At 39.3% G+C, this 16,520-nt stretch overlaps 1 protein-coding gene across 1 annotated transcript in view; it reads left to right on the plus strand.

Annotated features, from left to right (window-relative positions):
* The first annotated feature begins 303 nt into the window (after nucleotides 1-303).
* Nucleotides 304-16,520, plus strand: part of LOC309883200 (connector enhancer of kinase suppressor of ras 2-like) — a 176,665-nt gene continuing 160,448 nt past the window's right edge. The window contains exons 1-2 of the mRNA XM_082771099.1: nucleotides 304-410; nucleotides 1,305-1,378. Coding sequence (XP_082627225.1) covers nucleotides 319-410; nucleotides 1,305-1,378 — 166 coding nt within the window. The 5' untranslated portion in view covers nucleotides 304-318. The remainder of the gene's footprint in view (nucleotides 411-1,304; nucleotides 1,379-16,520) is intronic.

Below are 16,520 nucleotides of genomic sequence, written 5' to 3' on the forward strand. Positions count from 1 at the left end.
ATTTGTATTTTATGTTCCCCCAAACGAGAAAGAGAGGAGAGGTCTCAGCCTGGGTAAATTAACACAGTCCTAGTGGAGTGAGGGAGACATGGTAACAACATCATTTTCTTATTCCAATATGCTGGTGGAACTTGAAACAGTACAGGAAGAAACAGCTCGGATGAAAGATTGCTGGAAAAAAAGGTGGAACTGCTTTGTTCTGACTTTTTTTTATGGAGTCTGAGTTTTCCCCCCTTAGATAAAATAGGGGGGCTGCATATCTCAGACAATGGGTTGACCAGAACGCACGCACCTCTCCAACCACATGATGCAGAACACATGCTGCGGGGGGTGCAAGGAATCACCAAAGGGTCCAGAAAGTGCTGCTCAGCACAGCTCATTAAAATGCTTCACCTTCATCTTTTGGAAGGGTAGTCAACTTCAGTATTAGGATTACTTACAATGTTTTTGTCCCTAAAAAAAAGGGGGAGATTGTCTAATAGTCCCAGTGCTTTGAATCAAAACACTTGCTACACTTGTCTGTGTTAGGGTCTTGTAGCAGGAAAAATTGACTCCAACCTTCTACATGGTCATTTTTCACCACAAAATGAGAAGCTCATAGGAGGAAATATACTGACTCTGAATGTGGCCAGGAGGAAAAAAAAAAAAAAAAAAGAGTTTCCTTCCAATAGTTTTATCTTGGGTGAGACTTTTTATCCTGTGTTTGACATTCTGATTACATGATTATATAGGCTAAGACTCCAGCAACATTTTGCATTGTAAAGATGGAGATGCTCAGCATTTTGCCAGATGCCAAGTGATATTCTGATATTTCTATCTTCTCTTTACATTGAGTGACAGTCAGCATATTCACAATGAAGCCGAGACAATCTGCTATCAAGTTACAGTAGTGATATTTTCCCCGATGAAGATCCCAGAGCTTGTTGGAATAAAGCTCCTTAAAACTCAGTGCCTGGAATAGCTCCAGCTCGAATTGCTCTCTGTGTAATATAATTTTATATTTGTGCCAGTCTAATAAGTAGATCACTGGGTAGAGGCTTTTGTAAGTAAGTCTATACGTACTGCACCATTTCCTGGCTCCGTGTGCTCCAGTGTGTTGCAGGCTGTGTGCAGTGGGGGAGGTGCCAGAGCTGATCAAGCAGTGTAATTTTATACATTACTGAATCAGTGCAGGAGAAACCTGGAGGGACAAAGCATCATCTTGTCTTTGGACTGCACTGTAAAATCCTCCAGCTCTCTTATCCCAGCCATGCTCTGATACGTTTTTTGCTCTCCTTTTTCTGATTTTGGTGTGAATGATAAAGTGATCCGATGATGGCTCTCGTTATGGAACCTATTAGCAAGTGGACGCCCAAGCAAGTAGTGGATTGGATGAAAGGTACGATCCTTTATTACCATGTATTGTCTGCACTTTGGGTCCTTGCAATTTACATGTCTGCTCCTGTGTTCTTTGTTTTGGGACGAGTTTATGCAGTTCTAATCACCCATATGCTGCTTTGCACAGTAGTTTTCAGAGGCACGACTGAGGAGCGAGGTGGTTTAAGCCGTACAGCATGTTGGCGGAATTTCTGCCCAGCCCTGAGCAGGGCTCAGATGCATTTGTTAGGAAACGCAGACATAAAGTGTTTGTGTCTCATGACTCCATCATGCCTTGCACAGCGTGATGTTATTATGTTTGGCTGCTTTAAATTTGCCCTGATTAGCTCTGTTTTGCTCATATCAGGTGATCTGATGCAGTGGCTGTGCAGCACTCGTGTGTAGTTTAGGGTGACGCCGGGAGCATGAAGTGCCGGTGGCTGGACGGAGGAATTCTGATCCTTCAGTGACAGGTCCCGCTTTGCTCGGGCTTCCCGGCGCCTCCTGCCCGTGCTGCTGCTCTGCCCAACACCCCGCGGTCCCCAGCCGTGTGTGGGGCGTGCGAGGGGGAACGCACAGGGCTGAGCACAGCCTCGCTGGGGAAACTCTCCCGGATAACTTGGCAGAACGACGATTTCCCGGCACATTTGCAGTTTCACAACACAGCCATAAGCTGTGACATGTTTTGCTTTATAACGCTCAGCTGTGCTACACACTGCTTGCTTCAGAGGGGAGGGTGAGGAATCGCTCACGATGTTAAGTGCTTTAAATTTCTCCTGAGTGGGGGAAAATGTATTGACACGGTAGAAAGCACTGCTGTTATATGCTGCTTCTGATGAGCTGTCTGTCTCGGAGACAAATGATTTCTGCTGTAAGGGATCTCCATTATATAAGGAAAAGAGGTGCAAATTTGGCTTGTACGTTACTCACAGAAATGATTTCTTTAAATGTGATTACTGAACTTACTGGAGGCACGAGCTGGATGCCCACTATAACGTCCTTAAAGGTTTTGGTGCGTTGTCATTCACCAGGGAATGGCTCACATTTCCTTCTGCTGGGGTACAGATCCATACTTAACTGGAATTGGGCTGCTCATCAGAAATACCACATTTACAAGCAAACTATTCTTCTACGAGCACGCAGTATTGGGAAGTGAATGCTATCTGAGGGACTGTATGTAGCTTGTAGCTCAGGTGTTTGTCAGCTTGGGTTAATTGGGAGGTCTAAAGCAGGTCGTCAGGATGGATCTGAAAGCCATTAGATGTAGGATTGATTCCCATACTCCAATGCCATTACTTGAAATCAATACCTAATGTATGGGCAGAGCAGAGTTTGCTGATGCACACCTTTATTAGTAGACAGATTGTTACGGTATTTTAGCATATAAGTTAAATTATAATGTAAATTAAATGTCGAAGTGTGTGCAATACTTGTTGCTAAATTTAAAAATACTCCCTGCTACTTTTTTATCCTTTATGGTATAAACTAATTTCATCTTGGGTAACACTGGCCATAGCATGTGTAGTACATACCAGAGGAAGCAAGAAGATCATACAAACTAAAGGGTTTTAATTATTTTACATATTAAATATTTTAAATATTGACTTGTCTGACAGTTACATTTCTATACAAAGACGGCATCCTGCACCTATAAGGAAGTCAGCAGCAGACAGCATTGTCAGTTTTTTGCCTCTGGGCTTACGCATAAATATAATGCAATGAACACATTTAAGTAGTCACAAGATAGGGATTTTCCTTGGTAACATGAGTGCTACAAATCCACAACCAGGAAAGTTGCACATCTACCCATTTTCACTGTGCCAGTATTAGAAGCCTCACTTTTATCCCAATGGTTACTTTTAAACCCATACTTCAATTGTAGGCAAAGAAAAGACCTAACAAGCCCAAATGGAAGCATGCCTAAATTAGTTTAAAACTATGTGGAAATCCCTAACTTCACAAAAATTGCCTAACTGTGGCCACTGTTTCCCTGTAATTGCTGTATATTCTGTAGGTCAGCTCCATTTGTATTCTGTATGCCAGCTCCATTAGCTGTAGTCATTCCTCTAAATAGCTTCGAATGCATCAGAGAGGTCGAAGTCCTGCCCAGGTAGTAATATCCAAGTGATAACGTTGCTTTTGCATATGTCATCTATACTGAAAGGTACACTTCTTCAGCAGGATTAAAAGGTACAGTGAAGACATTTTAGGCAAATTGTCACGTTATAAATGTGGCATATCATCTTTACTATAGAAAGCAACATGTCAATAAACAATGCATCTAATATGGCAAGCATAATGTACCTTTTTGTTCCTTAAAAATAGGTAGTGAGTTACCTTTATAGGTAAAGGTTGCAAAATATACTGTATTTCACAGTGAAATAATCTTTTTTTTTACTTGCATTTATCAGAATTATTTTAGCTATTATAACTTAGTTTTAAAAGCTGTTAGTACAGTACACAGCTCGAAATTAACTGGTAGTGAGTACCAGCAGCATCTAGTAGTTGGAGAGAAGATGGGAGAAAGACACAGCAATGATGCTAATAGCTTGAGACCTGGCTACCCACCGTGCGTCCTGGTCACGGGGTGCTGTTATCAGCCCAAGCTCCAACCAAGAGGAGACACCCTTCTGTTCTTTTCCCTACGGAAATGTTACTTGCCAAAAAAAGTAAAACTTACTAGGCTCTAAGAAACATTATTATGACAAGTTGGCATCTTGTATTTACCCATGGTTCCTATCTCAAGAAAGCGTTCATCTGGGATTAAACTTGAGCACCGCATCGGATGTGGTGGACAACCTGAAAAGGCCATGCAAGTCTTCAGAAATTGATTCGTGAGGATTAGAGAGGATCTGGAAACTAAGGGTTGGGGTACCTTTGTACTAAAGAAATTAGTACAAAAGTATTTTGTAAAGATTAGTAAATACACAGCAGAAAGCATTGTGGTAAAAAGGAAGTTTTCAAAGGGGTGATAACATGAATAGTGAAGTTACTTTTAACAGACACTTTCAGTCTATTCCTTTTTTTTTTTTTTCCCCAAAATTTTAAATATCTGTAAACAGTTTTCACTTCAGAAAATGTGCCAGTATATCTCCTGGTATATATCCATTTTTGTACATAACTCAAATGTTTTCCTGGGGGTATATACTATGGCCTCAAAAATTACTTTAGGAGAAAGAACTTTACATTGCCTTGCTCAACTTCCATTTTGGCACAGCTAGGAAAACAAATATTACCTGTAAAACTTGCAAGTGTATTAACAATCCCAATATTTTTCAAGCTGGCTCTGTTTTTCCTCTGATTAGCATGTGAGTGTGATTAAATGACAAAAACCACATCAATATTTACATCTGTAATGCTTTGACCTGCAGACTTGGAATACTTGTTGGCCTATGAACCCCTGCACTTGCTCTGAAACTCAAAGACACTCTGCAGTTGCTAGCACGTTATCAGTGAGCACTCCTGAACCAGAGGCCATCTATTTTAATATGTATGTGCACACTATGGAATGTAATCCTTCCAAATCTGGGGGGTTAGAGGGGGAGAGGGGAGCTATGCTGCCTTGCTCCTGGCTCTCTCTTGCACCTACAGTTACTAAGTGCATGCTGCTTTGTGTTTTCATTGTAAGCAGAACCTACACGGCTTGCTCTGTACTTTTACAAATAACAGCATTTACAGATTTTGTACTTCCTAAATGAAGCAGTTTACAAGTAGGGCATTTAATGCATGAACTCTTTTACAGGGAAGTGACACCTGTGCACAGATAAACACTAACTTTCCAAAACAATCCAATGAAACACAATGAAATACAACGCAATGAAATACAGCTGTGACTTTCAGAGAGTAGAACGTTATTAAACAGCTAAAAATTAAAACAGGAAGCCAGTTATTTCTCAAGTACCTGTCAGTAACAATTCCACATGGAGTCCTTTATTCAAAGTCTTGGGGACTGGCTCTGAGGTTTGCCTGCCCAAGCCTCCAAGCCTGCAGTGGAGGTTTCTCTCACAATGCTTCAGATGCTCATTTCACAACTGCAACCAGTTTTTTTCTCCTTAAACCTAGAATTTCTCCACTCTCAACAGGAGATGCAGACATGTAAAAAATAAAAATTAATTCAGTTGGTAAACTGATTAACTGTGCTGCACTGATCCTGTGCGGAATAATTATATGTTTAGCTGAAGGGTTTTCCTTAGCATGTAATTCCCTGATTTCAAGCTGGCTCATAAAAGAGAAAGGAAGGGAGGGAGGGGGAGCTGAAAGCAGGGAAGCTGATGACGTGAGAGGACTTGTTAGCATTCACATCACACAGGGCTCCGGCAAACCCCTTCGCAGTCTCCTTTGCTTTTCATTAGATCACTACCTGTTCTGTAGCAGTATGTCATGAACAGGGAGTCTCCTCTATTTGCAGAGTGTAATATATAAAATCTTAGATTGTACTGGAGGCACAGCTAAATATTATGATCTACTGCAAAGGCAGCCTTGCAGGAACTGAGCTGGATGATGCTTAGCTGCCTTCATCCCCCTTCGTGACCTTAGAATCCCGTAATGCAAGAACTCGGTTTCACAAGATACAATTTGAAACTTGAGCAGATAACCCAGGTCATACCTTATTTAGAAAAATGTAGGTTTGATAGCATCCTTTTGGTTCTTTCTATAGACAAATAGGATCGGAGGAGAACTGACTGAGAGCCACAAATAGAGATGTCCTCAGAATTAGCACTGAATTTTCAAGCACTGCTAAGGCAAAGGTTTCATCATTTTCCTCCTACTCACCAGCTTCAAAACTGAAACAAACAATCCACTGCTGTGGCTCCCCCGTGGATTTCTGTGTTCTACTAGTACCACGTTTCCAGTTGTCACTAGGAAGTCATCAAATCAGAGTTGTCTGCACTTCTTCTCCAATTCCTCTTGAAAGTTTCCAACTGTAATACTTTTAGCAATAAAATTTGGCAACAATTATGATGAATGTTGTTTTTTGCCAATGAAAAATCAGGGTATCTTAAAAAAACAATATGAACAGGCAGAGTTGGTGCTAATAAATACCTGACTGACGAGTCGAGCTCCAGGATTCTCAATAATTTGCCACAAAAGCTAACTTCTCCTGCAGTGATGAGGGAGTGGCACAGAAATGGAGAGAAAGAAAGAAAGAGAAGAACGAGGCTGGAAGGCTGGATAGCTGGGGCCCTAGGGAGTTGGGGTTTCTGCTCCAGCTGCCGCCCTACTTCCAGCAGCAGCTCCTGCACCACACGTTTTGGCCCCTCTCTAGGGCAGCACCAACACCGTGGGTTTCCAGAGCTTTGCCGTGGGCAGTGCCCGAAGTGGGGACCTACCTGCCTGCTGCCTGCAGCAGCTTGCTGCCAAAGCCACTGGCTTTTTCCCTCTGCTCGGTCTTAATCCTTGCTCATCAGTGATCTGTGCAGCTAAAATCTCAGGTCTCTAGGACCAGTTATATTTCTGAATGAACATTACATTAATCATCACTGCTTTCTCTTTTTTAACAGTTCCCTCAGACTGTTAACTGCAGATCTGTTCTTACATACACGTATGGATCTGTACGAACAGCAAGTATGAGAATGAACTTGGTCTCTCAGCTTTGTATTGCGTGAACTGCCACAGAAATGTAACACCGAGCGAGAGGAAATACCCATTATTTCATGCTGGTATCGTAGCACCTGGTCCAGCCTATTGTACCTTTAGTTTCTGCTATTAACCTGAGTCAATTACCTCATCCAAAAGTGAAATAGAACAGGAGTAGCAAATGAGAAGGAACTTCAAAGAAGCTGGGATAAGGTCTGCAGTCTATAACACAGACACAAAGGGTAATCAACAGCTAGAGTCAGTGAGTACAGTGTTAAAACAATGCTTCTACCCACGTCGAAAAGACAGCTACATGCTAAGCTATTTGATCTAAAAGGCCAGCAGAGCACACCTCTGTTTGACCACTTTGTAATGTGAGTGATTAAGATCAGATTTCAAGAATCAGTTTCCTAACATAGGTATGGTTAAGCGTTGGAATAAGCTGCTGAGTGGGTTTGGGCATTTCCTTTACACGAGGTTTTGAACACAGCTAAGAGCACTGAGACAAATATCCCTCTGCAATGGTTTCTGTACCCGGCTGTCTGCAGAACAGCCTAACGCCTTCTCAAGGCTTCTGCCAGGTCAGACAAGAGCTTGTGATGGTTTCTTACATATGTATGACTCTCATCTTTGAAACGTGAAGTACTCTCAGAGAGACTACAGTTCTAGCTTCCTTCTGGATATTCCATGGTCTGTACTTTCCAGAATACCTGTGTAAGAAGAGTATCCTACCTGCAGACATAGGTAGGTGCCTGGGATGGGTCTGCATTTCAAATATTCTGAGAGGGATTGTCAATGGGAAGGTTGGGTCGGGGAGCAGCTGCACATTGCTTAGGAAAGAGCATGAAAAAAGTCATACAGCAACTGCCATCTAAAGTTCAGGGTCTCAGCTCACTATATCTCAGAAAGGAAGCGTGGCCAGGTGAGTTCATGATGAACAAGGATGGTATGAGAACGCATCCGTGTTACCTTCAGTATCTTTAATTTTTAAATTTCTCTTTCATTGCCTTGATTTTCTTTAAATTCACTTTAATTCTCATTTTCTTCTAAAACATTTGCATAGCACTAAGTATTTATAAAAGTCCCTGGCAAAAAGACCTGGCAGGCATGGCATGGCTCTATCATCACAAACTGCCTACGTGGAATCTGAAGAAAGCTGCGGTCAATACTGACCGTACATTGCAACTAGGCAGTCAGTCCATCCGTCTGGTTTTGACAGGTTTAATCTTTCTTACATTTCTATTTATAATGAAGGAAAAAATGCATGAGGCACAATAAATATTACAACACTTTCAAATGCCAGGAAAGCAAAAAGTATGTTACAATTTGTCCTGAGGTGTTTTGAGCAATAGTTTTAACACCTAGAAGGGTTTAAAAGCAAAAAAAAAAAAAAGGAGAGAAGTTCTGCTGGTGAAGTAAGCGACATTGATGATACTAAATGAAGCACTGCACTACTAAACTGTTAAGTTTAGTGGTTTATGGTATGGAATATTGCTGAACAATGATGTACATTCATTGTCTCCATCCAGCTTAATTTTGTGGATATCTTCTAAATGCTGCTTCTGCAGTTTACCTTTCCAAATAAATCTGAAGCGTTCCAGTGATACCCTGATGCTATGTACTGATGACAGGAGTTGGAAAGATGGAGCGCAGTGAGTTATCATTATAGGAATCAGATAGAGGAAAAAATTGTAAGGTTGTATTTGTGAAGAGCTCTAGTGCTGATTCAAAATGAAATTATTCCTGATTAACTAATACTCAAATGGCTCCCAACAAGTATCCTTGTTGACCTTCTATAGTGATGCACTCAGAAAAATTCAAGGCCAATGCAAATTTGGTTTTCCCTACTCGAATTCTTCAGCAGCTGTTTTCCAGTAAACATGAATTATAAAAAGACTGTGGTGCATTTTAGTTATTGCGTGGGTGAGGTTTAAGATAAAAATGTAACAGATGCTAATTTTACAAAATACACTCAGCTCTATACCCTAGAAACATATCCACCATTTTCATTCTAAGCATCATGCAAAGGCTACAGCAAATCTACAGATTTTAGGAGGCACTAATTGTGTCTTCTGTAACTGAACTGAAACTACTACAACTACAGAAAGGATTAATTTGACACATCTGCTTTTTAGTTTATATGGAAAACTACCTGTTTGAGTTCAGACAGACAGTAGTGTCATCAGCCTGACAACTCAGACATAGCAATTATCACTTGAATGAAAAGCATGTTACAGCTCTCTCTCTTCACCAGCTTCCTCTGCTCTCTTTTCTTCTCCCTCCCCCTGTTTATTCATATTATTCCCTAGCAGTATGTTTCTTGCCTCTTTCATAATCAGATGGAGAGTAAGCATCAGACTGTGAAGTACTTCATTCATTTAATACTGAAAAATACTGGCTCTGGGCTTATGTATTTTAGGGAGTAGGGGGTTGCAGTGATCTAGAAGTGAAAAATGCAGAAGAGAGTAATGAAGGGAGAACAAGGGGAAAAAAAGAATGGAAAAAACAATGTGGCGATGGTAAAATCCTTTTCTCCCCTCTCCCCAGTATTCACCAGCCAGTGCCTGGACCTGCACAGGAGTTTTTATGGTCCTGTAGGGCAGAGTTCTGGCGGTTCACTAAAAACCACAAAGCTCAGCTGCTGTGCCGTGCTGCCTGTCCTGAAATGCAAATACTCTTCCAAAACAACAGAGACGTGTCCATACTAAGCATTAGCAGATAACAAAAACCAAATGACATCAGCAAGTTTTGATCTCAGGCTTGGCAAAGCAAAGACGGATCTGTCTATTGCAAATGTGTGCAATTCCATCCAAGTATTCTTTTATAACCAGAGGTCTACCACTATGACAGCCTCATATTGCTTACAGAAAGTTAAAAACTTCCTACTTGGGTAAGAAAAACCTGCCTAAAGAGCCCTAGCACAACTTCTGGTAGCCTTAAGGTGGAGCTGAAAGAAATCCTATGTTAATGTTTCAGTAGCTGCACATTAAAATCCACAGTGAATGTTAAGGATCTTCTCACTTCTCTTTCAGACTGAAATTTTGCTTCCCTGAGAGGTGGTTCAACGACAATACTAACTTCCCAACTTCTCTGCAATGGGCAGAGACATCTCTTGTACGAAGCAGGGATCTGCTGCAGTGGGCACGTTCCTAACACCAGAAAGGACACACGTAGGCAGCTGTTATTGATCACTCAGCACGAACAACGAGCTCATATTGAAAATGTCCTAAATTATAGAACACTAAGGAGAGATTTTAATTGCCCATTGTCAAGAGATTTTAATTGTTCATTGCCAAGCCACACTGAGAATTTTCCTTAGTTATGCAGAAAACAACTTCATAATTTACAGAGGAAAAAGGCATTCAAAGCAGAGAAGAAACACTTTGAACCCTGCATTTGAACCATATAATTGGAAGAAACTAGTAGACAAATGTACGAGAAATTCAGAACTAATAGAGAAGTTTAGACTATTTGCTAATTGAATTTCCTATAAAAAGAAATGGATCCATTTAGTGCAGTAGTCAGAGATGATGCATTTCCAGAAAGAAATTTTGGAGACTGAAGAGAATTAGCGAATAATGCATCAAAAATACAACAAAGAATGCATTGAAATAATAAAACAGAGAAATTATAGCCATAAATAGAGAAAGAAGAAATTTTCATATAGGTAATAAAAAGACACTTAAGGGATTAGTTTAGATAATTTCAAATTTCTTATAAAAATGGAGGAAAACACTTACTGAGACTTTCAACAGTGGACTTAAAAACACTAGGAAATGTGCTGAGGAAACCATCATTCACTGAAAGAAAGATGGGCTGGTATATCTTATCTGCTATTTCTTGTTTCTCTGATAATCCTCGGGAAAAATTATCAATAGCTTTTGTGGTGACAGCAGAAGTAATGATGTGCATACCAGCAATGAGGAAGTGTTTTAACCAGAAAAGAAATTGCTCAAATGATTATAAAAAAAAAAAAAAGTGGTTTAATTCAGCCTCTGAATCATTCCAAAAAGCCATCAAGATTACTTAAAACATGGAAAAAAGAGTTTTCCTAACCCCTGTCATTGTCAGTTCCTCTTAGGTCATTCTCTCCACTGCTAAGTTCCACAAATTTTATGTATTTAAAGGTAGTTCTGTAGTTCTTTCTTTAGTAAGGCTTCCTTTATGAGTTCCTTTAGTAGAAAAATATTTAGCAGCTTTATTCTTAAAATATTTTGTACTGTTACATTGTCTTTTATGAACAACTTTTGCAATAAAAGGATGTTGATATATGAGGAAACTTGGCACTCCTTATAAATTAATTCAATATAAACCTTGGCATTTTTGAAAGCATTTTTGAAGGTATTTAAGTACCTCCTGTATGTTTTTGACAGGTCTCCAGTTTTCATGACATATGTCCAGACAGAAATTCAATGTGAACCAAAACTGTTTGGTTCTTCTGTGTTATGTCAGTCTGTCCTGCTGATTGCAGGGCATATGAAATTATTCACTCCAGTGCCTTGTTTTTTCCCCCCTCATCTAATGCCATACTTAATTTGAATTGCTGGAATTCTCATAAAATTTGTTCTTTCAAATCTCATTAATATCCCGTATTTGAGGTGAAACGATGGACAATATTTCAAATTTTTGTTTGCAGACCGGTAAGCTGTCACATAAAAGGACAATGTCACCAGCAAAATTAAACCTCACAGAATGCCGTTAAGCTATGTAATGCCATCCTGGAACAGTCTGCGCTTGTTCTTATAATGAAGCCATGACAATGGTGAAAGAGCAGAGGCAAATAATCTGCATCTATGGTTAAGCTTAGTAGGCATTCATGCAAGCTTGAGTTAAGTTTATCTGTGCAAGCCACATTCTGGATTACTGTCTTAATGCTGTTGAAAATGTTTAATGAAAATGATTAAGAGCAGGCCACGATTATATACAAAATTCATAAATTACATGAAATACTGGAATATGCATTATAACTTCGCAGCTGTTCAAGAAACACCAGAATGAATCATGATGGACTAATCAGACCATCACTAATAAATAGGGAACCGATGGATTTCTGTACTCCACAGCTACTATCTCCAAAACAGGGTACTGAAGCTCCATATCTAAGCATTGCCTAAATGATATCTGAATCCGCATTTATGAGTTTTGTGCAGATAAAGAACAGAGAAGGTTTCTCAGAAACCAAACCAAAACAAAAAAACAGCAAACAAACAAAACCAGTGAATATGCTAAAATATTGGCCAACTTATTCTAAATAAGTACGTTTTGAAAAGGGAACTGTGATTCATCGCAGAGTGGAAAATGAAAAAGGCTTCCAAACTACATCCAAAAAGTACAGAGGAGATTGAAGGTAAACTTATTTTGTGTTGTTTTGGTCTGAAGGTCATTTCACCACTTTCTGTAGGCAAGATTATTCAATAAACTTGATTTACACGTCTAGATAGCCAGTTGAGCTCTGTGATAAATTCACATGACGCCTCAAAATTACTGCAAGCTGCCTATGTGTACTTAAAAAAAGCATGTGGTCTTCCTTAAGGTCCATCCCACAGTCTTTTTATCTGTACAAATCTCAGGAAAGGGGCATTATCTGAGATTTTTACTGAAAACTTAGAAATTCAGTTGTATTCATAGACTACTGATGCACTATCGTCTGTGCTGCTTTCAGTCCAAATGACTGTCAATAGCACTTGACCACTAAAGTGGCATAAGAAGAGCATGTTTTGTTATTAAGTTTTCTGTAGTAGATCATCCTAAAGCTAATTGCCATTGAGTTCATGTTAGGGAAACTTGCATACAGTGAGACATGGCCCACAAAAATCAGGCTAGTAAATGAGAGACAACTATGTACAATGGAATCGGTTATTACAGCGTAGCGTTCTTTTTACAGTAACGTCAGTATATCCTGCACACCGGCTGCTCTGGGTAAGGTGATAAAACTGATCAAGCAATATAATTAAGAAATGCTCTCAAGGGACACTTTAGTTCACAGTACCATCATGCACTGGTGTATTCTCTTTTCTTATTTAAAAGGTATAGTGATCTGTCAAGAATTCTTCTGATATATCCAACTAGTGACCAGTAAAGAAGCAATGCTCATTAAAGCCATACCTACTTCCAGTGTTCCTTGTCTTCTATTTTGCTCCTGCGCAATTTCCGTTTCCACCTCCTGTGTTTTAACTCATTGGTTTGACTCTAAAAATCAATAAATGCTAACAGACAAGGAGTATAATGACAAGAGCTGAAAAAAGCCTGCGTAGAAAACCATTTAAAGAAGGTGTAGTAGTCTAGTGCAGCTATGGGCAAGTGCACATACAACTTTCAATAAAGCAAACATCTGCAATTGCACAATTACATGGGTTAATGAAAGTCCAAAGTATTGCTTGAGTACAGATGCACTTGCTCTGGTTTGTAGATATATCAGACTGGAAATGAATGTACTGGCCTAATAAAGATGATGTTTATGATTCAGAAAATGATCATTTTTCTCAATCCGTATTAACCGAAGTCATCACGGTGGCTTTTGCATATCTACGCTGATGAAAGTACATGCTCATGTGATCTAAACTGAGATTCCAGCAGCCTGAGCTATTAGAAAGCAGTCAAAATGCTTTTAAAAATGGTGTTAAAATGTGAACCTTTAACTACTTCTGCTGAAAGCTAGAAGGTAGATTGTGGTTTCTCTTCTCACTGTCTGTATTGTGTGGTTCACTTCTGTCCTAAACAGCAATCACAGGTCAGTCCACAGCTGGCATTTCAGTTAAGGATAAAATTGTCCTTGTGCAGCTTTTACAACAGTGCTTAACGCTTTTGAGATGAGAGGCCCTATGCAAATGTAGGATCATTATTAGCATCCTGCTGCTTGTTAGGTTCTTCTCTTTTTCAGATCAAGTAACCTAGGTCAAGGCAGTATTTACTATCAAAGAGTAATGGTAGCATCATACACAGTGCTGTTTGGGGAGTCCTAGAGCTTTTTTGGGCTTTGGCGTATCCTATATAGCAATATTTCACCACAGAACTCTGCTTTTGCATGGTTTGAGACATTTTCGGATTGCTAAAAAATGCCCACAATGACAGGTAGAGTTGGTAGGGACTGAAAGAGGACTTAGTTCAAACAAAGTATGATGCAGATAAAGGTTCTGAGCTTGACGGGTAATAAGTATTTCAAGAGCAACAATTCTAAATAATGACAGGGAGAAATGGTGAAATGCAAGGAAATGGCAGGTATTACCGTTAGCCTCTGTAGCATGAGAAAGTTATAACATTTCATTTTGGGTGCTTGTGCTTCAGAGCCACGATCATTGCTCCATAGTGCAGGGAAACTGCTCAGGAGGTAAGACCTGGCCAGCAACTGCTTTGCTGGGGAAAGCACAGCTTTGAGACTGACATGGATTTCTGCACACACACAGCCCATTAATCAAGGGAAAAATCTGAAGCATATTATTCATCATACTTGCTGTGTTTGGACTCCAAGTGATGAGAATTAAAATAACAATCTTGACTATTATTATTAAGTAATATGAAATGGTTTCTCTGAAGGAAAAAATATGATTGGGTCTGTGAAGGTTCAGACAGCTGGTACAAGCATATGGGTTGGGAATCATTAGCTAATTGTTACAAAAATAAAACAAAAATGTCTTTTTAATGATAGAATCAAGGCTTTCAGGAAGCTGCAAGTGCTTTCTTCTTGAATGAAAGCTCCTTACTATCCCTGCTATGCCTTGCAGCCCTCTGAAAGCATATGAACAATTCAACTACCGTGCTTGTCAAGTTAGAGGTTACTTATTTTGAAACATATTCAAAGTAGAAAATAACTTCCATATCTGTTGTCAAAACTAATTTTCAAAAAAACATTTTATGCTGCCCTGATTTTTGTATGGTGAATTTTCTAAGTGTCGGTATGTTCTGGGTTTGTATTGCATGGCAGCGTGAAGTCCTGGTACAAATGTGCCTCGTGTCAATGTAGTTAATATAGTACGTGTGTTAATATGTGTAATTAATATTAGTTCGTGTGTTAATATAAGACGTGTTACAAATGCTCAGGTGAGTTATTAGAAGAAATAAATGGGTACGTGTCTTAAGGTAAGCCAGGGAAAGCACAATAGTTATATTTTGTATGGCCCAACAAGAAGCCTGGGGAACTAGGGAAAAGGAGAACAAGGAGACAGCTCTGGCACAGCTCCTGAGTGTCTCTGCTACCTGGAGAGAGTCTCTCCTGTGGCCATTCTTTCCTGTCTTGTGCTAAAGGGACAGACGACCTCTCATTACAGATGCATGCAGCATGAGCATAAGGAACCTTGATTCAGTAATATCTGCTGATTCTTCACCTAGTGATACTGTGTTGAGCTACCTCTAAGTCATGACGGAGAACCTTTTTCTTGCTAAAGCCCAAAGAACCCTTCCAGACATCTCTGATAGGTCACACACTAATCCATGCCTCAGCATTGAACAGGAATCATACAGAGAAACAAAATCACATAGTCTGGTCATCATAAGCCAAGTACTTCGTGGACCACAGCCTCTGGGAAAATATATTATTTCTCTGTTCCTTTTTTAATGCCTTTTGATTTCATCTTTGATTCCGTTAAGCTAAAACATCTTCACAATTTATTCAACAAATATGACTTGCTGCTATCTTCTATATTCTAGTAATTTAAGAAAAAAAGCCTTGGGCTGCATAGCATTATTAACATTGAGAATGCCTGCTGTTTCTCAGGTATCTGTCAACTCAGCATAAGGAAAAAGCTAATTATGTTAAGCAGGTCAGTCAGGAAGAAATCTGAAATTCTACATAGCAGTTACAAATCAGTGTCCACTGACTTCACCTGAAATTTGCCACTGAAGAGATACACGGCCAAAACAAGAATACAGTGGTTAAAAAAAAAGTTCTATTTAACAATGTAATCTCATCAGACTTGAAATTAAAGCATTGCATGCAAATCAAGGAGTTGATTTGCATAGGATGAGAAGGATGGTGAGGGAAAAAAGATGTGAATAAGAGAAAATAAATGGAAAGTACATGGGTAGGTAACCTCTTTCTTGGTACAAGGGTTTTCTCCTTAAAAGGTGGACAAGAATTAAAGAAAAATTTCCAGACACCAGACAAGAAGTCTTAAGTAATTATACTATGATATATTCTGTATTTTTATGAAATATTTATTAATTTTAAAAGGCTTAAGTTACACTTCGGGTTGTCAAATCCCTTGGAATTCAAAAGCATTTAAATACTACAGTCAAATTACTTTAAAAACTTTCAGAAAATTCTATAAAAGTATTAATTTCCTGTGTCATGTGGTACCAACACAAATTTTAATGAAGCAAAATGTTAGTATCCATTTATTACCATTTTATTTCTTTTGAAAGATTCAGCAGGTTAGGTGATTTTACTTTGCAGCACTGCTTAGTTTAGAAATGACATAGGATGAATACTTGAATGCAAAACAAGTTTTCCTGTTTGAAATAAAAAACAGAAGCCTTGTTTCAATGCACTGAAATGACCTGAGAGTAACAGAAACTTTTGTTTACGTATTTGAGTAGGTTATATGAAGAGTGTTCCTAATAGGCTTATACGGTTACTATTTGCATTGCAGATT

Source organism: Aythya marila (genome assembly GCF_965140915.1).
Source record: "Aythya marila genome assembly, chromosome: 13".
Taxonomy (NCBI): domain Eukaryota; kingdom Metazoa; phylum Chordata; class Aves; order Anseriformes; family Anatidae; genus Aythya; species Aythya marila.